General features: G+C 36.1%; 1 protein-coding gene across 1 annotated transcript; it reads left to right on the top strand.

The window, feature by feature from the left end:
* The first annotated feature begins 152 nt into the window (after positions 1–152).
* LOC121422585 (sodium-independent sulfate anion transporter-like) lies at positions 153–23,449 on the top strand. Its single transcript, XM_041617735.1, has 14 exons — positions 153–255; positions 6,312–6,715; positions 7,366–7,585; positions 8,613–8,778; positions 9,508–9,562; positions 12,299–12,398; positions 13,373–13,527; positions 14,261–14,333; positions 15,113–15,163; positions 15,483–15,543; positions 16,538–16,734; positions 20,011–20,210; positions 21,824–22,057; positions 23,047–23,449. Exons 2-14 carry the CDS (start codon positions 6,515–6,517, stop codon positions 23,167–23,169), a joined length of 1,836 nt encoding a protein of 611 aa, XP_041473669.1. The 5' UTR covers positions 153–255; positions 6,312–6,514; the 3' UTR covers positions 23,170–23,449.
* The last annotated feature ends 1,439 nt before the right edge of the window (positions 23,450–24,888 follow it).

Raw genomic sequence — 24,888 nt, forward strand, 5'->3', positions numbered from 1 at the left:
GGAATCTCTATTTGTTTTTCAGTTTTGTACATTATTTTTACTACTATTTGAAATTTACTGTACAGTTATTTTCTTTCACTTTTCACAATTTTCGGGGGGGGGGGGTGCACGGCACATATTGTCACGTGACAATTCACCAGCTGTAATAAATCACATGATCTCGTCGATCAATAGCAAAAAACGAAGAAAGCCCCGAAGTGGAGAAAGCCAGTCGGCAGTCTGAAACTTGAAGTTGAAGCTCCAAATACGTGATAAGTAAGCCGACATGTTACCAGTTTGACTATAATTTAATGATTTATTATAAATTCGATGTGATACGGAATTCCAATGTTGATCTGTCAGAAAAATGTAGTCGTATCGTGAGTGTGAGTCGTTGCTGGTGTTCAGAGAGTGAGGTCCGCGTCCGGTCGGAGTGAGTGTCACCAGAAGTACTGGCAGAGTAAAACCTAACGGCCTCGCCAGACTCTCCTTGGGCTTGGACTGTCGGCGCTGTACTCCGGCAGTTCGGGTTTCAATTATTTCAGGACACGTATGTTCATCACCCATAGGTTATGTATCAACCCAGTGGAGTTCGCCATTAAAGGCCTTTGCACAGTTTCAACGTTGGTGTCGTGATACTTTTTAATAAAGAAAATGTGTGTCGTACCCATGACAACATGTATTGTTGCTGGAATTTCCAGGAATTTAAAATGGATATGGTGTGATCAAACTATGAAAATTTATAACCCATATGTCAATGGTCATATCAAGACTTTAGTTCAGAATATCGTGCACAAATAAAGGCAGATCAGCCTAATTTCATATCATTGTCTAATACGTAATAGATCGGGTGTGGGGGTGGGGGTAAAAAATTTCAACATTCTATTCTACCAAGTTCTCAATTTTTTTTATTCTTTCTTTCTATAGCTAGTATGTCATTTTGTTGTTATTTCTTTGTATATTTCTGTTGAGTTTGACAACTCTCCGGTTTTTTTTTAATGTGTAAGCTAGATGAATAGTCAGTGGATCTTGGGGCATATGGCAATTGAAATCACGTATGTCAAGTGGCGTTATCATCTGATCGGGGGGGGGGGGGAGGGGGGGGGTGAGAGCAATATAAAAGTATCGAGCTGCAATTTTAAAAAAATGTCCCCCCCCCCTCCATAAAGAGCTGTTAGTAGACGGGGATATATAAATCGTGTGTGAAGGGGCCGGGTGGCGGTCAAAGCGATATATTGAGTTAAAAATTCAACAAAAATATTTAAGGGTACCACCAAAGAGCGAGCTTTTTTTTCCAAGTATTTGTCCTAAAATTTAAATATTCTTGGCTATGTTTGTGATCCTCAATGTGTATCCACCAACTAAATAATTACTGCCAGCGCGAAGCGCGAACAGACAATTTATCTTATCAAAAAGGGATTAAAATATTTGATATTCCGATTTGTAAAAGGGACAATTTAGGCTCTGTATTTCGAGCACTTTGTGGGAAAATTGTTATAGGTGGATATGGATCACAGTTTGAAATAAGCTGATATGTTTCAATATATTCCTTTGAGCTTTGACATATAGCACCCGGACATCCTTAGAACATTATGTCATCAAATGAAAATGATGACTATGTTCATATTTCTCTTCCAAAGCGCGAAATAGAACTTGTCAATATTCCATTTTTAAAAATGACATAGTAATTATTAAATTGACATCTTATCTATTAATGTAATAAGCCTAATGAGCCCGTGAAAATCTTTTAGTATTATGGCTTGAAAACTGGACATTAAAAACACTTTTGCAATTATGATGCGCGACTTAATATATAAGAGGAAAGGATTAAGACAAAGTAATTTTACAGCTACAACTGTAGTAAAGTATATTAATTTGCGAAAAAAAGGTAATTCTTTTTTTATCTTAAAACCGTTCCGGTGATATTCATAATGTAGTTTATATTCAAAGAAGTAAATTGTGTCAGGAACTCGTTGGCTGCAGTAAATAAATAATTTGTATCATATCCAATTTTAGTCGAAGTGCCGGAATCGAGCTCTTTGGTATTAACACCGCTTGAAAAAAACAATTATGTACATTGAAGACTAAACGCTGACTAAACAAAAGAAAAATATAAACTGATTGAAATTGCCATGCATTGCATACAATGACATACATGCAGTATTTTGTTTCTTTTACACAAAGAAAACTCAGACTATGCAGAAGCGGATCTAGAGGGGGGGGGGGGTTGCAACCCCCCCCCCAAAAAAAAAAAATCCGCGGACCATTTTTTAATTTAATTTTATTCTATTTCTATGTATTCATTTAACCTCTATACCAAAAATAGTGGAGTTTTAGATGCAAGAAAACGCCATTTTCACACACAGATTTTCAAAAAATTTCTCTCCTGTGGGAGGGGGGACACCCCCCTCCCACACCCTCTCCCCTCGCTCGGTCCGCTCGCTAGGACTCGGTCGCTTCGCTCCCTCGCATACCACCCCAACCCCCCTTTATAAAAAGCTGGATCCGCCCCTGCTATGACACCCATCATGATTTTTGCTTACAATATGATTATATTTACATCACAATTTAGATGATTATAGACACCCCACGCACACATATGCGCTATGTATACAGTCCAATGTGAGTATGTTACATAATGCAATCTTGACTTAAATTTGCCTTTTAGTAATTCAGGAAAGAAATAATAATTCTCGAAAATGAAATCATTCATGTGTCAGGTTTATTCCGAGCATTTTCGAAAATCGTTTAGCCATCAATTTTCACAGATTAAGTGACAAAATTAAGCATTAAAGTGCAAAGTGATCATTACAAGGGAAAAGGTACGTAGAAAATATGACCTTACACCAGTATGGGACTAGATATCCGTCCCCGCAGACACGGCAATCAGCCAGTGTGCGCACGCTAAAATTTATCATTCTGCGGCTCGCGTGCTAGGAAATAACTGGATTTTTCTCTCAATTACGAAACTCATTGTGGAAAAGGTTATCCCCCATGCATTGATATACTCGTAAAATTTAGCGTCATGTATCATTTACACACAAAAAATAGAATATAACCCTTCTTTTGGAGAACTATTAGTAAGTTGTTCGAATCTAACTATTTTCTTTTGAAAATATAAAAAAAAAATACCTGATTTCAAATGCCTGTCTTTTCCTTAAAAAAACTGGAGCACAAAATCCACTGCCGTTATCATTTATGAAAAATTCTTAAAAATGTACTAAGATGCTTTTAAAGAAAATGAAAATTTAAGGGGATTCGAAAATAAGGATTTTTCAATGTTATATCAAATTTCTGTTATATTTTCATCAATTTTGGGATTGCATCGAAATGACTGATAATTCGAAGTCTACCCACACAGTGCTTGTAAATTTGGTATATGTTGGTAAACTGATAGTTAACGTAAATGATAAACATTCATAGCCTCACTAAAATTTAACGATTCCACTGTTTTTATGATTTTAATGTCGCAGACATTTTAGAGAGTGAAAAAGGGATGCTCACGAACGTCTCTAACAATACGGCTAAGCGAGAAGACCTTTCAATGGCGCGCTCCACTGATTTGAGGCCGTGAACATACGTGAAGACAGTGAAGACTGAAGACGATTTTTCTAACGCAAGTGTACACGTTATAATAATAATAGTTTAATACCAGCATTCTCATTTAGCAGATATCTGATAATATCACTGTCAAATGCATCCCTATAAAAAGCAAAAGAGAATCATGGCTGGCATTATTCCATAACTCGTTCAAAATTCTTTTTGACGGCATGGTTATGAGATTTTTTTTCCCGCAACAATGGTGACTGGTTTCAGAATAAGGCTGTTACACTGTACATAACATTGTTTGTTATTGTGTGGTACTTCTTTGTTGAGGATTATAAGTGGATGAATACCCAAAGCTCCACTTTTATGATGGTGGCCTGTTCAGGCCACCAAATCCTTCATGCAATATTTTTTGGTGGCCCGAAAAATATAAAGAAAAACATTAAAATTGGATAAAGCAAACTTCTAAACTATTATTAATTCTGCATCCACGAGACCACGACCACTTTACATACATGTACTTTCACTTTGTGTGTCTTGTATGTAAACCTTGTTTGCTGTTATTATAATTTGCAAAGTGATTTGTGGTAATATCAATTTGTTTTATCATTGTAAATATGAAATGATTGAAAGAGGATAAATGAATTATTATTGTTCCCAGGTTGTGTGGACTTTTTTCTTTGATCTACACATAATATAGACACTCATAATGGTAAATTAAATAAATTACGTGCATAACAAACTCGTATACAAAACAATAATTCCCCCTTTCTTCCTCTTTGAATCCCCAACCCCCAGAGTATGCACGCACCAAATCCAGTTTATTTTTGTTTTCTCTACCTTTCAGCATATTATAGCAGGAGAAAATCAGAGAAAATCAGAGAAAAGTATGCTGCAAAATTAGAACAATGCATAAAAGTGGGAGACAAAAATAATTTTCAAAAAATTTAATACAAAAAGGAAACAACAATAAAATAATTAAATAAAGAAGTGAAATAAAACAACAGGAAAAAAATGAAGAAAGAAAAAACAAAGAACAGGAAAAAAAAGAAAAAAAAGAACATGAAAGAAAAATGAATATTAAAAACAAATATGGGGAAAAGGGGAAGATGAATGGAAAAAAATAAGAAGCCATTACAAATGGGCTGTGGAAAAGTCTATTCTGACTGGAATACAATTAAAAGCCAAGCAAATAAATTTCACTTGCCTTTTGGGATTGGGGCATTTCTATTTTTATATACTTTAGTTGTGTTATTTTTGGTCAGAAGCAACATTCTTTAATCAGGCAAAGTCAATGGGAAGAAGTATAAAGAGCTTAACCACTGTCCAAAAAAAATGAAAGAGAAAAAATAGCGAGGAGGGAATGGCAAAAAAGTTATATCTGGGAAAAAAGGTGTGAGAAAAGTCTTTCCCTATATTTGCCAAAATGTTGGAAAAAGCCACATTTCATATCAATGAAATGCCTTCCCAAAGTATTTATTTTCTCAAGCGTGGTTTAAGAAGTCTTAATAAACCATAAAGAAATTTTCTGTTTAATTTTGGCTAGAAAAGACACAGCCCGCTGGATATAGCTACTATAGACAAATAAATGTTGAGCCTTGAATACCGATTCCTAGCAGCAGTCCATACTTCGACTACCGTTTGAACCGGCAATTAAGGCAGTAAAATGACAATGTAAGTAATGCAGATCGCAGAAGCAGTGCAGTGAGAAGTGATACGTGGGTTCCGTGGCACTGAATGTAATGTTTACGGTTTGACCATGCATGTGCGCCCGGGCCCGCCCCGGCCTACGGTGCAGGACGGCCGCGGCCACGTCTGCACAGCTATAGCCAGCAAGCACAACAGCGAGCGCGCGCTTTAGAAAACCCATGACGTTGATTGACATTTCTCTTGAGGAAAAGGTACGATCTCAACACAGAGGGAGACTCACATTTAATTCTGAATTACGAATTTGAAAAGTTCGTCTAGTAGACGGTTGAAAATATAATCATATTTCATCACCAACTTACAACTTTTCATCACAAATAAAGACGATTTCCAGTGTTTTTAGACACAAATACATATACTCATAAACATATTTCATCTTAGTTTGAGATTTTTTTAAATCGGTTGCTCACAAAGTTAAACGATCCCTTTAAATTAAACTTAATGAAAAGTATGATAATAAAGATTCTGCATGTTTTGACTAAATGGAACACTGACTAAATGATCTGCAGAATGCAGTGGCCATAGTTTGAGAGGGCGAAAGATAGTGTATTGGGCAAAATTTATTGAAAAAAAATTGTGATCGAGAGACCAAAAATTTTGACATCTTTTTTACTCAAATCAAATTTTATTATGGATTTTGGCATAACGTTCAGGAAAAAAAAATCATTTTGCTCTGATGTTGGGATTTTTCTTTCCGCCCCCAAAGAAAACCCAATTTTCTGCAAGTATGACAGAAAAATCATAGAACATCATAGTTTTACTTCTTTGGTGAGAGCTAGTGGACTACCAGCCATAGTCATCAAAATTATGTATATTTTTTATTTCTCAGGGGCAGCTCATCAAAAGACTTGTTTTCTGTAGCTTTCCCTATCCAAAATACATGTAAATGTTTCCTTCTTTTTGCACATGTCAAATTAGTGCAATGTATTATGGTATTCGTTCAGTGCTTTATTTGTAATTGGTATATTTTGAGTTGTGAATTGAATAGTGAATTCAATGTAATTTATTTGAATTGTGTGAACAGTATGAAGTTTGATGTAGGTCATCCCTAACATGTCTCTTTTTGCTTTTTCTTCAAGCAATACAGGTTTGAGAGTTCAAGCTTAGCTAGAGTTCCAACTACCATTTACATGCATACCACAGCTTCAAGTGTGCACCAATTATTAAAGCGTAGCACTGATGTGATGATGTTTCTAATGGCTGGTTCTCATGAAGAATGTTGAATATTTGGACCTCAACTGGACAGATTTACATTGTTGTATCGGAAGTTTGGAACTGAAACATGGATTGCATCACTGTCAAGAAGGCTGCCAGGGACTATTGCTCGGTGAAGAGCTGGAAGAATCGTTTCCCAATCACAAAGTGGCTCCCAGGGTACTCTTGCGGTTTCTTGGTCAGTGATATTCTTGCTGGATTGACGGTTGGATTGATGGTCATCCCGCAGAGCTTAGCGTATGCCAGTGTGGCCAAGCTTCCAATCCAGGTTAGTAGAAGGTTCGGACGTGGTTCCTGTTCTTTTCTTTTCTCTTATTTTGATAGATCGGGAGAGCATTTCATCAATTTTTTCCACCAAGTAAGGTCAATGTCAGATAACACCTCTGACAAGTCCTTTCATGAAATGCTGTCCAGGGGTCTGTTTCATAGAGAGTAACATCTATGCCAATCACATGGTAACTTTAGCCATCATGGCAACAACCATGGTAACAAGACGTGGCAGCCAATCACATTCCAGGCTCTATGGTAGTTACAATGTAATACAACATTGCCATAGTTAACATAGTAAATTTCTACAAAACGGGCATCAGTATGTGTGTCCTGCCCATATGACATTCAAGGTAAGGTAAAGGGTTGAGGGAGGGGGGGGGTCTGAAGGTATCAAATCTTTGAGGTGTATTTTTGCAGTAACCACCCATCTCATGAAAAAGTCAGAAACAAAGTCAGTAAGCCCATTTCACAATTGGTGGTACGACTGCTTACGATTCTGTGCAATATATATTGTAACCAAATGATCGCAAATGATTGCACAAGCTATTGTGAAAGCCTCTTTAAAAACAAGGTTAATTGTCACTGTCCGTTCAAAACATTGGGCTGCCACTGATGCTCTGAGCGCTGCTCTTTTTCATATGTTTCTAGTATGGGTTGTATTCATCCTACATGGGCTGTTTTGTGTACTGCATTCTGGGAGGAGCTAAAGACGTCACCATAGGACCTACGGCCATCATGTCTCTTCTCGTCTCATCCTACGGCAAACAGGATCCCAATCAGCATACTGGCATCCATGAGCCATCTTACGCCATTCTACTTGCATTCCTCTGCGGTATTATACAGCTGATTATGGGCATATTCCATCTAGGTAGGAAACTGCAGCACGACCCTAATAATAATAATAATAATAATAGTAATGATTAATAATGATAATAATAATAATGATAATAATGATGATGATGATGATGATGATGATGATGATGATGATGATAATGATAATGAAATGATAATGATAATAATGATGATGATGATGATGATGATGATGATGATGATGATGATAATGATAATGTTAATGATAATGAAATGATAATGATAATGATAATAATAATAATGATAATAATAACAACATTACAATATTGATAATGATAATAATGATAATAATGAAAATAGGCAATTGTTAATATTACTCTGGCTTTAGCTCGAGCTTCCTTTCAGCACTCGTGCATTAATAAAAAATAGTCCTGCTGGGTACCCATTCACACCTCACCTGGGTCGAGTGCAGTGTGGATAAATTTCATGCTGAAGGAAAACACGCCATTTCTAGCATTCGAATCTACAACCCTCTGTTTGAAAGACGAGGGTCAGAACCACTAGACTGATATGTATTTGTATGAATTACTTGGCACTATGTCACAACACATACACTAACTAATCAAGTCCAAGTATATTTAGTTCCAAATTCCAAGGCTTTAATCCGGCATCACCGGTTACTATGGCAGCGTATTGTTTGTTGAAAAGATTAAAGCTATAAATATGATTCTGGCTGGGTTAACAGGATATCTGTCTTGTTGGAAACTTGCAGAAATATTTTGTGCTACTTTTATTTTAACGTTTTCTTTCCTACTTTTTTAGCCTCTATGTGGTAACATGGAAAAGTAAAAAAAAAAATTCTTTGAAACCCCCCCCAGAAAATTCTGTGCTCTTGAGTTTTATAAGGCAGGAATTCACCTATATGCTACTGACATTGTAAAACAAAGTTAGATCAATTACTTTTAATATTGCACTTGGTAATTATGTAAGTTTCTATATTACTTTCAATTCCTACATAAAATAGAGAGGAAATAGTGATCAACATTTCCAAACAATTATGAATTATTTACTTTTGGTTTTGACAGGAACCCTAACCGGGTTTATATCTGCATCGGTGGTTGCTGGTTTCACTACAGCATCTGCCATCACGATTGCATTTGGGCAAGTTAAACACATACTGGGTATTCATTTCTCATCGGGAAGTTTCGCTGAGGATGTTTATAATACTTTCAAATACATTCCTGATACAAAGTGAGTATATTAGGGATACAGTAAAAAAATTCCAGTTTTGGTTTGAGATAATGAGACACCACAATGAATGTTGCCTACGTAGACCTGGGCCCCATCTTACAACGAGTTGCAATTGATCCAACCAATCGCAACTATGGAAAGCCATCAAAGTCAACACAGAAAAAAGCATGATTGTTCAAAAACTTTTCTAGATATGAATGTATATCCATAAATTCATTGATTTCTTGACAATTTTGTGTGTTCTCCTTAGTTTTAAAGGACATTTTGCAATTTCATGTATGAAAATTCTGACACTGATAGATTTCCATAGAGTTACGATTGATTGAATCAATCGTAACTCTTTGTAAGATTGGGCCCTGTATAAAATAAGTTTGCATAACTTAATCAGAAATTCTTGTGTCTAATAATTTCCTATACTTTAAAACACATTTTCAGACAAGAATATGCTATTTGTGTTTATTCACATGATTTCATCTTTTGCCAAAGTCAAACTGATTTCTATGGTAACAAATAGCTCCAACTGATAGCCAGATTGACCTTACATCATACCATGTGGTTCACATTTTTTAAAATCAATTTTGAGGACACATTGCCCACATATCTTGTTTTAGTCCACTGTATTGATCTTATCCATTGTATGAGTTAGCATTGCAGATTAAATTGATGAACTCATTGATTGTGATGAAATATGATTTATAGGATATTTCAATATTCCTTTCTTTTGTATAGCCCATGGGATGTTCTTTTGGGAGTTATTACAATCATTGCTCTAGTTCTACTTACAGTAAGTCAGTCGATTTGATACTTTTATTCTTTCATTTATCAGAAAAAAATAAGCAATGTCATTTTTGTCTCACCTGCATAGCAGAGCAAGACGAAAGGCGCCACTTTTCCGACGGCAGCTTTGTCAACACTGAAATCTTAACCAAGGTTAAGATTTTGAATGTCATCATAACTTAGAAAGTATGCGGACCTAGTTCATGAAAATTAGACATTTAAGGGTAATCAAGTATTACTGAACATGTTGTCCAAGTTTCAGGTCACATGACTAAGGTCAAAGGTCATTTAGACTAGTTAATGAATGAACTAAGACCATGTTGGGGGAATCGATATCAAAATCTTAACCCCGGGGGGCCACTTACATTGACGAGTGGATACCATGCGCGACCAAAAAAACACGTAAAAAGGATGTCCTTTCACGATAGGGCACGTTACGTACGTAACGTGATAAGGGTGTCAAAAACGCAAAAATAATGAAAAAAGGGTATCTATTTCGCTAGGAAAATTACGTGTTTAGGGTCGAATTTGCGGGGATGATAAAACAAAATTAAAATGTTTTATAAAGGATGTCCTTTTTGTCCCAACACTTCGTGTTTAGAGTCCGATTTGCGCGAGGTGTAGAAGGTGGGGTCGTACTAAACCAAATAAGGTAAAGCCGACGACCGAAGGACCCGTAACAATAAAACATTCCTGTACTTGTTTAGGGGTTCATTTCAGGGATTATTTGCCAATAGTATCGTTTTGTTTCCAATACTTGTTAAGGGTAGGGTTTCACACGCCAATACTTGTTAAGGGGTGCATTTTCAGAATATGGAAATTACATGTTTAGGGTGCTTTTCGAGACCCCATGGTCGCGCATGGTATCCACTCGTGAATGGAAGTGGCCCCCCCGGGATCTAAGCCAAGGTTAAGTTAATTGAAATGTTGTCATATCTTTGAAAGTATATGGGCCTAGTTAATGAAACTTGGGCATATGGGTAATAGTGTACTACTGAACATCCTGTCCAAGTTTCAGTATACATGACCAAAGTCAAAGGTCACTTAGGGTCAACAAACTTTGACCATTTTGGGGGTGTTTGTGGAATTGTCATCATAACTTTGAAAATTTATGGATCTAGTTCATGAAACTAGACATGAGAGCAATTAAGTATTCCTGAACATCCTGTGCAAGTTTCAGGTCACATGACCAAGATCAAAGGTCATTTAAGGTCAGCCATGTTGGGGTATTTGTAAAATTGGCATCATGATAAAAAGTTTATGGATCCATACATGTAGTTCATGAAACATAGACATAAGGGTAATCAAGTATGTTTTGCACATGTCTTAGGTCACATGATCAAGTTCAAAGGTCATGTTGGGTCTATGGACGTAGTATTTTTTTATCATATGAGTGTTTTTTTTGTGAATAATTATTCAGTAGCGGTTTTCAAAGTCAGCACTGCTACTATATTGAATCGCGTAATGCAGGCATAAGCGAGACTGCCAGAGGCGTTCCACTTGTTTTTTTTTTGTAGATATAGCAAAGTAGTATTGAAAAGGTTATTTGGATATAATGTACATTACATGTATTTGCACCCGATTTTCTGAACGATGTACTCTGTTTAGGTTATTTATATAGAGGTATATATGTATGGACCTGGCATAATATATCAATTGCATGTTTCATATAAATTTTCATCCTCAAAAATATATTTTTCATTATATTTTCATCAGGGCTCTGTAACAGAAAACTATATGACCAAATCAGGATTATTGTTGCAAGCGCATTTGTACAAAATACTGACCAGGAACCAATCAGAATCGTTGTTTGATACTTGCAATCTATTTCAGGCCTCCGTAACTGTGTGTATTACAGGGCTTTTTGTGTTTTTTATTCTTGTGTGTATTTTGATTTTCAAAAAATGAGGATATGATTTAGGTCTCTTAATTGTAAACATTACTATGTACAGTATGTCAGAAATGCTCAAAATACTTTGCTGTGCACTTTATGGTAAGGGGTCCTGAAGCTACGCACCACTCATCGCGCATGCAATTTCAATTGCAAAATTCGCACTCTAGCTGTGTGTGAGAAGCTGTGACTGCAGAGTGACAAACCATTCCTCTTCAATTTTTTTTGTCCAGAGGCTGCAATAAATCACTAAATGCACAAAAAAACAGCAAATTGGGGAGTGATTTCAAGAGGTGTTTGGAAAACACGTCGGGATTTTTGTATTAGTGAGTTTTGTGATATTTCCTTCTTGGGTAAGGATCTTTAGAATATTCACTACAAATTAGTGAAAAATGATTTGTTTAAATGTAAAAATTGGCATAGTTTTTATCGTTTGTAAACAAAGTACATAGCTATAGGTCCCCCCATCATACAACTCAACACAGACATTAATTGGGGTAAAGAGGTTTTCGGAGAAGCAATAAAGGTACGGTAATCCTAAATTGGACCGTTAATCTGTAATTCTGTATGTTATCTTTTGGCAAAAGTTATGATCAAAACTATTTTCTCTGCACTCTTCATTTTAAGAGCGTGCTCTATTTGTTCTTAATCAGGAGTGAAAACTTGATCTAAAGTATGCTGTTTGAAATGTCAAGACAAAAAAGTTCTTTCCAGAGCTTTTATCGCAAGATAACAAAACTACATAATGTATCCACCATTCTCTTCACCAAGTATTATCAATTAATAGGATTTCTTTGTAATTTTGTTTGTCAAATGATTTGTGAATCCTTATATTCTCTATTTTTTCATCAGCTTATTCAAAAAGATACTATTAACTGGGAAAACAAGGGTTGGCAAGATGCTTCTGTGGCAACCAAAGTTTTATGGAAATTCTTATGGTTTATGGGAACAGGTAATTATCTATTTCTTTGTAAACTTTCACAGTTTCATGCCATATCAATGATTTTATGATTAAAAAAAAACAGCTTGTGTAAAGCACTTGACACGAGAGAATGATGTCTATATTAAGTGTTTGTATCATAATGATATTCATTAAATGTATTTTAGGTGTTAACTTTATATTTCACAAGAGATTTTAAAAGTGTGTGTTATATCTATCATATCGCATGATCAGAATGCGATACTGGAAATACCCCCCCCCCCCAAAAAAAAAAAAATGTTGTCCATCAGACATTCAAATCTTAATTTCATGAATATTGTTTAACTATTTATATTCGTATGACATGTTTTATTCAGCCCATGGCGATGACATGCTTTCTCACTCAAAATATTTTAACCTGCTATGACATGTGTGCAACAATGTCCAAAATGCTCCTAATTAGCACTTTGACTACTGAAGTATAACATGATTGAAAATTATATCTTATTTTATGAGAATGGTTGTGTGTGTTATCTAGGTACATTTAAACAAATTATTGGAATAGATTTATAGAACAGTTATGACATAATATAGACTCATATTTACTTTTTCACCTTGTGCCTTTCACAATGTATTGGTTGTAGAATAATGCATGTTTAGCTTAATCAAAAACTTAAAAAATTACAAAAATATGTCTAATATTTCTATGAATGTTGAAGTATATATGGAAATGTATTGATTTTGTGACAATGAATGTGTGCTTTATAGTGATCAAGTTATATTTAACCAAATTCAATTAAATGGAGTACACATGGTAATGACCCATCTTCATCCCATACAGCTCACAATGCCTTGGTTGTAGCTATGTTATTACCCTGGCACTAACTTCAAAAATACTTTGAAATATAATAATACTTGTAATTAGCACTTTTACTGCTGAAATAACGTGCTTGAAAGTACATTTAAAAGATGACCAAGTTTTGTCTACCTTTATTCACCTTACACAGCTCGCAATGCTTTGGTTGTAGCGTGTGGTATGTTAGTAGCTCTGGCATTGGAGTCATCGGGTCATGCTGACGTCATCACTGTGACGGGCCATATAAACAGTACTGGACTTCCTCCGTTCAAACTTCCAAACTTTCATCAACCAGATATATTAGGGGTAAGTGATACTACTAATAATAATATACACTGTAGGTATATTTACCCAGGAAAGCCACTTCAGTTCTGAAAACTGTTCTCCCAGCTGGCCCTGCTATTATTATTATTACCCCGGTTTTAGCTGGGCTGCCTAGGCGCTCTAAGCATTCAAGGAATTTCTTCCTACTAGGTACCCATTCACCTCACCTGGGTTGCGTGCAGCTGATGTAAGTTGATGTAAAGATGTCACTGTCAAGTTTAGGGGAGCATTTTATCGGGAGAATGTCCATCATTTGGCATCCAACCAATCGTCAGATCTGACAACTTTGCATCATATTAATTGGCCTATAAGCACTGTTACTATGGTAACTGTGAGATAAAGCATCCAACAAGTCCTTTCTTGAAATGCTGATGGTCTCGCACGACGGTCAGATTATAATGTGCAAGAAAATAAGATTTTTACAAATTGTGAAAATTTTAATAAAAGCCGTAAGAGTCCTGTGATGTTGCATGAATTGCAGCATGAAAATAAGAAAGTATGTGCAATAAATTATTCCCCAAAAGGTTCATTTCTTAATTGTGAAAATATCTTGTCCCTGCACTCACACATTGAAAAGCTATTTATTTTTAAGAAATTAAAAGGCATTTTTCTTGTGCTTTTTATCTAATGAAAAATCAAAATGTTCCACCATGGCTTGTCGTGTCATTCAATAAGGTTGCAATTGTTTTCTCATTTCTCATGTCTTTCTCTGTAGGTTTTCAACATTGGCATTGCATTAGTACCAATTATAGGATACTTTGAATCAATTGTCATTGGAAAAGGGTTTGGTAGGTTGTTTGTTTGATTATTTTGGTCAAGGCGACATTTTTTGTAACAACAATTTTCTCTCAATTATCTCAAATATGTGTAGATTTTGTTATGATTCTGTCTAAATTTCTGCAAAATATAATGTTTTTCAATGATGTGGAAGGGGGTGGAAAGGGGATAGGAGTTAGAATTTTATTAATGAATTTCATATACAAGTACATGTATGAGTCAATTAATTGTACTAGCATTGTTCTGTGTGAACTTAATGCACAAAGAAAATCAGAGATACAGTGGGGCAATTCCATAAAATGATCAACCTTTTTGTACGTCTAATCCCTTATTTTTCTCAAGTCTTACTTCACTTTATGAATTGACCAAGTCACAGTCCTTTTAGAACATTACAGACTGTCAAAAGAACAAGAAATCAGAGACAGAAATGTCATGAAGGTCCCACATATAGAGGGTTGGAAGTACCTATTTTATGAAATTGCCCAGTGTCCAATGAAAGTGTTTACACCCCTTCACAGTAATACAAACTTTTCGGTGCAGCCCTTCAACTGAATATTTTTCTTGAATGCAAACAATGATTATGTAATAGAAATGATATGACAGAATACCTGATTTGTTACTTATATGAAGAATTCATTCCTTACAAAGCTGCAAATTAAGTAATTTATCAACACATAAAGATGTACCTATTTCTGTTGGATATTGTACATATTAAAGACATTAAAATATTGTGAATTTACATGTATATCTCTTAACAGTTTATTACCCCTATTCCTTACATGTATTTCAGCTCGTCAGAGTAACTACAAAATTGAGCCAAACCAAGAACTTGTAGCAATAGGTAAGAACTTTTATCTGATTTACAAATGTTATTCCCCTTTATGATATTTGTATACAATATTCTTGCACAGAAGAACTAAGATTTAGAATTGATGTAAAACAATCATTTTTTTGAAACAATGATATGAGTACAACATCTATGACAGAGTTTAGAAACTTTAGAGACATAATGCCATTAGTGTAATAGTTTTGTGGGACACTCATGTAACAGTTTATTAGTTTATTTATAATTGATGAATGTTTTCTATGTTTCATTTGAGAATTTTCCCCTTATTTGTAATTATGACAAATCAGTTTTGCTTATTTTTCTTTTATTGGAGGTGTGTGCAATATAGCAGGCTCCTTTGTGCAAGCATATCCAGTAACTGGTAGTTTTTCCAGGCAAGTATGAAATAATGAAATATCATAAAAATATTTAAAAAAACATGAAACTGAAATCAATAATATGCAGAATTTAGGTGGTGGCTGTTACTGGTATCTCATTCTCATGTAGGTAGTGTGTGGTGGAACAAGTGGGAGAGGATAGAAGACCAGGAACACATTTTGATACGGTCTTTAAGAAAATTAAGTTGACCCAATTAAAGGTCAATACCAGTTGTGGTAACGATCTCAAAATGAGTTTGAACTGAATCAAATCCAATGACCACCCAAGTGTTTGTATTTATGAATAAAAAATATGTGGCAAATGGCTCTGTAAAAATGTGTAATTGCTGAGAAATTAGTAAAATAAGCTATGAATGCCATCAAATGTTGGGTATTTTTCCAAGCAATATTTATACACTGTCCCACATATGTCTTTTTGTGTTGCATATCAGAATTATCGGTTTTCAGCTGAGATTTTATAATTTCACAGAGATAAGTTGATTGCATTGTACCAGATCTAGATCTATTATAATATATTGGCAATTTTGATTTTAAAGGCTTTTTCAATATTCATTTTTAGAAGCACTTGCCTGATCGGGCAAGTAAATACTTCCCCCAAAATTTCTTTCACTTGCCCAAAAAAATCATTGAGAAAAAGTTTTACCTCTTCAAAACAAAGTTTTGCGGTTTTAACCATTGACCTGTTTCTCTCTGTAGACATGAACTGAACTACTTTGTTATTGCATTCCTTTTTCTAAAGTGATTTTATCTTGCCTGCTACAACCAAAGTTAGGGTCAATATATCATATCGACCCTAATTTTGGTCATTCTACTGTGAGAATTTTGCTTGCCCAATTCGGGCAAGTAGTTTTGGTCATTACTTCAAAACACTTGCCTGACTCTAAATTTCACTTTCCCCTGGGCAATCGGGCAAGTGCTTATTTAGCACCCTGCTTGAAAATATCAAATCAAAGTTAGTTACAGTGCCATTTGCTTCCTTTTATGAATCCAGGACTGCTGTGAATTTCCAAAGTGGTGTCCGAACCCCCGCTGCGGGTATCTTCACCGGTGCTGTGGTGATGTTAGCTATAGCATTCCTGACGCCCCTCTTCAGGTTGATTCCGGAAGCCACCCTCGGTGCCGTCATCATCGTAGCTCTCATTAAACTCATTCAGCTTCCCATCATCAAGAGATTGTGGACTATTAGAAGTGAGTGTTGGGTGACGAATCCCTAAATGATTTCCAACAGAATCCTGTAAAGTGACCACCCAAATGTGTATATGAAAATAAAACTAGTATTAGACCAACTGGTTATGAGACGAAATGCTCATTGACCAACTTTGTGGGTGCGTTATGGTCTAGTGGTTCTGACTCTCGCTTTTCAAACAGAGGGTCATGGGGTCAATTCCTAGCCGTGGCGTGTTTTCCTTCAGCAAGAAATTTATCCACACTGTGCTGCACTCAACCCAGGTGAGGTAAATGGGTACCGGCAGGAAGTATTTCCTCAAAAAGTTGTATGCACCCGAATTGGTAGCCTAGCTTAGCCGGGTAATAATAATAGCAGGGCCCGCTGGGAGAACAGTTTTCGGAACTGAAGTGGGTACCCTGGGTAAATATACCGTTATTATTATCATTATTATTATATCTGTATAAATGAATAACATTTGCTAAATGATTTCTTGGAGAAAACATGCAAATCCTGAGAAATGAGCAAAAATAAGATGAGAAATCTAACCAGATGTTGAGTCCTTTTCCAAGCATTAATATACAAATAGTGAATAGGCATGAGTGCGATGGTGTGAGATTTCGCATGAGGTGAAAGAAAGATGCTCTATTCAATGAGGCATTAGCCGAGTTGAATAGAGAGTTTCTTTCTTTCACTGAATGTGAAATGTTGCACCATTGCATGAATAAGAATATTTGCTATTTGTGTTTTACAACACCTTGGAAGTTAGCGAAAATACAAACAGTTGTATGTTCCTGACTTAAATCTATGAAAATAAGAAACAACATTTTTAAAGCGAAAGGAAAATCATATCAATGCACATGATCTGAGCTGCAGCAGCAATGCACATTTCAGCCAGCAAGCCCGGCCCTATGTGTATTGCACCTGCATTTACCAATATGCTTTTCACATTGCATTTCCTTAACCCCATACTATCTTTTTTTGGGATTCACACTGTCTGTCTTAAAGGGGAATCCAGCCCTGGTCATAATATGTTGTGTTTGAAAGGAGAAAAATAAATAAAACAGATTGGTGAAAGTTTGAAAGAAATCGAACAAGCAATAATAAAGTTATGGCTGTTTTAAAATTTAGATCTCTAAGACTATGTAGATTTCAAATTGGCAACTGGGTAAGTAAATTATGACAAGAGGCAAGGACAACTTTCCCATAGGCCATACTTTACTATCAGTGATTTGTGGTTTTCTCCTAAGTACCTATTCCCCTGGGGCTGTAATCTAAATATAGCCTAGGTAGTATATTGTTGTATGTCCTCATGAAAGAAAAATATAATTTGAAGTAAAACATTTGATAAAAATGTAATTCTAGTCATTTTATTTATTGGAGTACATGGAAGAGTAGTCCTTGCCTTACATCACTTTGACATCACATTTGTTGCCAATTTGAAATCTCCATAGGTATAGTGATTACCAATATACTCAACTTTTAATAACTTTCTTATTGTTTGTCCAATATTGTTCAAACTTTCACCTATCAACTTGTCTGATTTTCCTTTTTCCCCTAAAACATGTTTTTATTTGGGTTGGATTCCCCTTTAACCCCATACTATCTGCTTTGCCGGGATAACTCCTTAACCCCGGACTATCCCACAGCTCATGAATATTGATGATTTTACCGTACAGAGCGTGATTAACGTGCAATTTTGACTTCTGTGATTGGCTATTGCTTAGCCCCACTTTTCCTTAGCCCAGTTTCGTTTCACACTGCATCTCTTAGCACCGCAATTGTGGTGCTAGCACCATAATAAGCCGGCTAACCCTGCTTTTTTGCAGGGCCAGATAGTACCGTACTATTTACCGTGCTAGCCCACTTTGCTAAAACGTAGTGTGAAAACGAAGTGGGCTAAGCTTAACCCCGGAAAATTGATGGGGCTAAGCCCCCCCCCCCTTTTCACACTGTACTTTATTTCCTTAACCCCAGGAAATTGGTGGGGCTAAGCCCCCCCCCCCCCCTTTAGCCCCACCAATTTCCTGGGGTTAAGGAAATAAAGTACAGTGTGAAAAGCATATTTGCGCATGTAATCTGTTGAATCATATTTTTATAGTGACGTCGCCTTTTCCTTACCCATCGCCTTTTCCTTGCAACAGTACATTATGGACGGTACGTGTGCAACGGTACAAATGTTTAACATTCAGACTGTCATTTGCTCACGTACAACAAGATAAGTAGGCATTGTACAATAATACATTGTCCCACATGTGCTTATCTGTGTTCGATGATCTTCAGTGTGACCTTAGATTTCATGATTTAACAAAGTAAGGTTTATGTTAGTGTATTAGACACTGTTCTCATTACAAATCTAATAACTGGTTTCCTGAGGAAACCAGTTCTGAAGATCGCTTTGGTAGCGTTCCCATTTGATCACTCAAAACTACTTCACAGAAAGCGATCTTGTTGCTATGGGTACGCTCTCAGCTACATGCAAAATTTGAAACCGTAGTGTAGGCAATCTCCACACACCATGGTGTGAAGATCGCTTCCTGAAGAACGGTTGTGTCCTTACTTATGATAACACCAGTTTGACGATGCAAAGCGATCTTTAAAATTACATTGTGAGGTGTTTTTTTTTAACCGGTTTGGAAGATTGCTTACAAGACCGCTCTGACCGTTCTCATTATTCTCATTGGTTAACATTGGTTTGACTTTAAAAAAATCTGAGCTAGAAGGTCCGACTTGTCACCTGTGTCTGTGATATGTTCCAAAATGAAGCCCAGAAAAATTGCGTTCGAAAAATGATTATTTAGTGCTTCAAAAATTGAAATATAAAGTGACCGGAAACACCATCTTAATTTCATCCCATACACTTATGTGTACTGTTTAGGTGTCTATAAGACGCCTAATTACAAAATCGGGGTTTGCCTTGTAGTTATAGCTTTTTATTCTCAATAATGGTTGTTTTCAGGGTTTATTAGTTCTTACACATGCACTTGTACACATGTTTCATCTTGGTTTGAGAATTTTTTAAATCGGCTGCTCACAAAGTTAAACATTACCGTTAAACTAGTTACCACTAAACTAGTTACCTGTAAACTAGTTTTAGGAAGGTAGTGAGAACAGTGTCTTAGATCTAGATCTACGATAGTGGCAATTAATCTTAATTTTTATACTTTCTTGTGAAATCATCATTTGCTTCAAGTACATTCCTGTAGTTTTAAGATTTATTTTAGCTATATAGCCTCGCAGGTCAACCAAACATTGCATTCAAATAATGAATAATGATTGTCTTTATTTCTTTTCTCAAGAGTTGGACCTTCTTCCGTACGTAGTAACACTGCTCGCATCATTGGGCCTTGATGTTGCATATGGAACGTTGATAGGTATCGGAGTGGATCTAGTCATCTTACTCTTCCCTGTAGCAAGACCGTCGATCAAGATTGATTCATCTCATCAGCTCAATGATCTTGAGTTATCATCGTCATCACATTCACAACAATTGCAACAGGTCAGTTTTATAACAGTCTATAAAGTTTGGCCTTCTGTCTTTCCGATGAAGGAAGAATGAACAATCTATTGTGCTAGGAAACATAGTTTACATGTTGAGTGCACAAGTCCGAGGATAACGGCAAGGTGAACATTATATTGTATGGTTGAAAAGTTGATAATTTGATGTGACAAGATCACTAATTACAAAAATTAGTTTCACAGTATTCTGAAAAATGTAGTGCAGTCTTTGCAAATAAAATTAGAAGAAAATGTTGATTTATTATGATATTATGTACATGTTGAATATGAAACATGACAGAGCTATGTATAAATGCTAAAGAATGACAGTGAATGAACTTAAATTGATTGTTAAAATTTTTACTTGATCACAGCTCTGTTGCATAGTTTCGAAAAAACAAAAAAAAAATACATACACTCTATTTGAATAGAATAAAAAAGAGAAGAATATTTTGCACCTCATTCTGTTTTCCATCATCGTCATCATCATCATCGTCACCATCATCAGCATCATCATCACCATCATCATCTTCATCACCATCACCAGCATCTTCAGAATGAAAAGTACAAAAACTAATCAATGACTAAATAAATATCTTAAAAAAATTAGATTAATAAAACAATTATGATAATAAAAATGTAAATGAATGTACTTTAAAGTACAGAATATAAATGAAAACAAAATGAATAAAATGAAGAATAGACTTCTTGTCAAATGCCAAAGTGGCTGCGTCAGCAACACTTTGCAGATCTCTTGCCACTGCCATGTCATGGAAGCATTCAAGTTCCACTTTCAATGCCTCGTGATCTACTTCTTTTGGAAAGAGTTTACAAAAGTCAACAACATCTGCCATAGTTGGAGTTGGTGGCGTTGGAGGCAAGAGCAAATGTGACATTGGCTTCTATTTGTCAAGTGTTGGCTGCATTTTCTCCTTGAATTGCAGTATCAGTGTATCCAATACGCTCTTGAACTCTTTCCTGTAGAATGCATGGAGTGATAATGCTGCTGCAGTGTGAGGAGCGTCATCAAGCCTTGCTGGTGGGCGTCTAACTCGATGATGCCTCTGGTAGTCCTGCTCGTGATCAATGTCCAATTTGTGCATGCAGCCTGAAATTGAGTATCCATGGCAATGGTGTCACCATTCAAGCACTCAAGTGACGTGACAGCTGAGCTGTTAGCTCCAGAGCATCTATGATATTTAAATCTTCCTTCTGGAGTTATTCAGCGAGATTGCTTGTTTTCATCATCACGTTCTTCATAAACATCAGCAATATGATGGAATCTAAAGTCTCCATCTTCTTTAGTATACCTGAAGCTTGCGCACCCAACTGCCTGTCAGTATAGGGGTTGCGGAAGTTGTGATTTCTTTCTTTTCCCCTTTCTTTTCTCCCCTATCCTCCATTTTGCCAACTGGTACATGATTTTGCCGACTGCCATAAATGTTGGGGGTGTCACACCCCCCATACCCCCCCCCCCCCTCTAGCTACAGCCCTGCGCCTGGTATATGCAATCATCGTAGCTGCGCTATACAAATAGAACACATTATTATTATTAAAAAGTGTTTACCGGATATATGTATTAGGATTCCATCTTTTTCTCGTTTGTGAATCCAGGTCGGCACGGAGTCCATTTCTGTGGTAACAGTAGACAGTAGCATCCGTTATCCATCTATTGATTATATCAGCGAACAGATCACGCAGCTAAGTTACTCTGTGGATCATCCAACCAAGTTGGTCCTGGACTTCTACCGAGTTAACATGATAGACTATACAGTGGTCCAGGGCTTGTCTGATCTCATGGTCGACCTGAGGAGAGCCGGAGTCAGAGCTGCTTTCGCCAATGTCTTGGTGAGTTTTGCGGGCCTTTGTCAGACACCTAGCTTAGTCCCATTGGTAAATTGCCAACACGTCCACTCACCACATGGTCTACCTTCATCTGGTCTAGCTAATGCTATTCTGTCCATCAGCATCTCATCTAACAGCCATTTGGTTCAATCATCACTTTGTCTAATTACTATTTTGTTTATTACCATTTCTTCTAATAACCAGTTGGTCTAATACCCATTTACTTTTCATTCATTTTGCACAATTAACAATTTAGTTTAATTAGACCGAATGGTGTATGGACTAAATGGCTATTAGACCAGCTGGCTATTAGACGGAATGGAAATAAACCATTCCATTGAGAAAGCTTTTGTACATGTGTACTGTTTATTATGTAACCATTTTTGTCAAAACATTCGTTATCTGAGATTGTCTGTTAGTCATGGTAATTTATGAGGAGCGAAACGTATGTAGAACAACCCTGTTGTAGCAAAATGAACAAGTTTTAATTGTATTGTAAAAAGCACTAGATCCAAGGACTGGTATGCTGAAAATGAAACCCAACTGTAATTCAAGTAATCTTAGTCCTCAGTTCTATGGAATGCTAGTGTTGATCTTACTTGTTCAATATTCATGATAGAAAGCCTATAACGCATGAATCATGCATGAAATAATTAACAGATATTTATGGTATCTTCATTGTTGTGTTCTTTTTATTTCATTTTAAAAAGGGGATGGAAAACGAATCATTCTTGATGAATGAAGTGATAAGAGGCACCTCATAAAAGTGTGGTCTAAGCTAACCTCAGTTTCAACTATAAAACCGTGCTATGAGAATACCACCCAAAATGTTTTCATTACTGATGTTTGACTGTATAATAAATATCCAGCAATAACCCTAACAATCCTGTAAATGGTTGACTTGTGATTATTTAACTTATTCTTTTATTCCTCACCATGATTTAATTCATATGTTTTTGTCCATTCATCTTGTCTGTTTTATCTTTGCTTAGCCTTCGATTAAGGAGCAGCTGAGTAAGGGAGATATTTATGAGCTTCAGATATACGACTCGGTTCAGGACGCCATCTGGAGTCTAGGAGAGGACGTTCAAGAAGGCAGTGGCGTGAAGGCATAGACTCCAGAGACCCCAGTTTTCCGTTTTCTTCAATGCCAGTTCCATGATCATCAGGGTTTCAAGAATCAGATTCTGGCCCTTATTCTGAAGTCGGGTTTAACTTAAACTCAGGTTAAAAGTTGTGGTTTAAGTATGGATAGCCAATTGTTACGTAAATCACTAACGGTAGAGATATCCTATTTTGGCTCATTTGGCTATCAAAGCATTCATAATTGTCTAGGAAGTATGAATGGATGATCGTCTTCACCATCGATGAATCAGGAAAGAGCACAGTAAATATAAGAAATATGCAACTTGATAAAAAACAATTTTGGCTTCCAATAATTTTAGCACAGAGTTAGACCATGATCTAAGTTAAACCTGACTTCAGAATACGGGCCTCTGTGTTTATCTGTAATATGTATGATGGGGGGACCTAAAGCTACGCACTTTGTTAACAAACAAAAAAAATTATGCCAATTTTAATATTTGACCAAATCATCTTGCACTTATATGTGGTAAATATTCTAAAAATCATTAACCAAGAAAAAAAATATCACTATACCCCGTTATTCTCCACTTACATCTGCAGTTTTGTTTTATTGTGTGTCAGCACATTTTCATTGATATCTTTGTGCTGCCATCTTAGACGCTAGAGCCTAATTGCCTTGTATGAGTTGGTGATTATGGGGTATTGCTTTATCTTCTAAGGAGGGCGCTATGAGATTAAAATGTCATAGGTACAATGTTTCTTCAATTTTTGGGGGGCCTGAATTTTTTTCCATGAGATTCTGTGAAAGTTTTCTCTTTTCAGTATTGCGGAAAACTGGGGTTGTGGCATAGATTCTTTTGCTTATTTATGGGTGTGTGCGATTTGCTTTTTTTACTGTCTACTCGACAAAATGTCTTGGGCAACTGAATTATTACATTGTTTTTTTATGATGGAAATCACACTTAATTTGGCCATTATTTGACATGTTGACAGTGGATGATTTTGAAGGTAAGATGTCTTTCATGAGAATTTTTATACACTTGTCAGTTCCGACTATTTTGATACTAGATGTATTCTATATATGTACATGTACAAGTTTTTAGTGTTAAAATTTGAAGATATTTTCATGTCCATTGGTTTATGTGGGAACCAAATTGAGCCTGAATCTTTTTATTCCTTCTTTTTGTTTTCATGTAATAATAATAATGATAATAATATGCAACATTTATACAGTGCTTGATGCAATGTTTCTTAGCACTGCACATTATAAGCACCCACGGTGTAATATTATTACTTAAATATTAATTATGACTCGCCTTTCCCCCTTTTATGTGTTCAATAATCATACGATTATTAAATATTGACTGGCCTTGAGGAGAACATCAAATATGTTGCTCGCAATAGAATAATATTGGCCCAAGTCTTTAGACGAGGGCAATATGGTTCTTCTAAGCGCAATATATTTGATGTTTCCCAAATACGAATCAGTCAATATTATTACTATTACCTACAGCTGTATTATGTGTAATTCAAGCTATTATTTGGAACAATATATATGCCTGTTTGCTCAGCACTACTTTTGATGTCAGGTTATCCTTGAAATTAGCAAAGTAATCCTTGCTAAGCGATTGTGACGTAAATTGTTACTACGCAGTCGCGCATCATGCATAGTCGCGCATCATGCATGGTGCGCACATGCACTTGACACGTAAAAATCTTGAGCTTGGGTTAGATCAGCTGGGAATGCG

Source organism: Lytechinus variegatus, chromosome 10 (genome assembly GCF_018143015.1).
Source record: "Lytechinus variegatus isolate NC3 chromosome 10, Lvar_3.0, whole genome shotgun sequence".
In the NCBI taxonomy this organism is placed as follows: Eukaryota; Metazoa; Echinodermata; class Echinoidea; order Temnopleuroida; family Toxopneustidae; genus Lytechinus; species Lytechinus variegatus.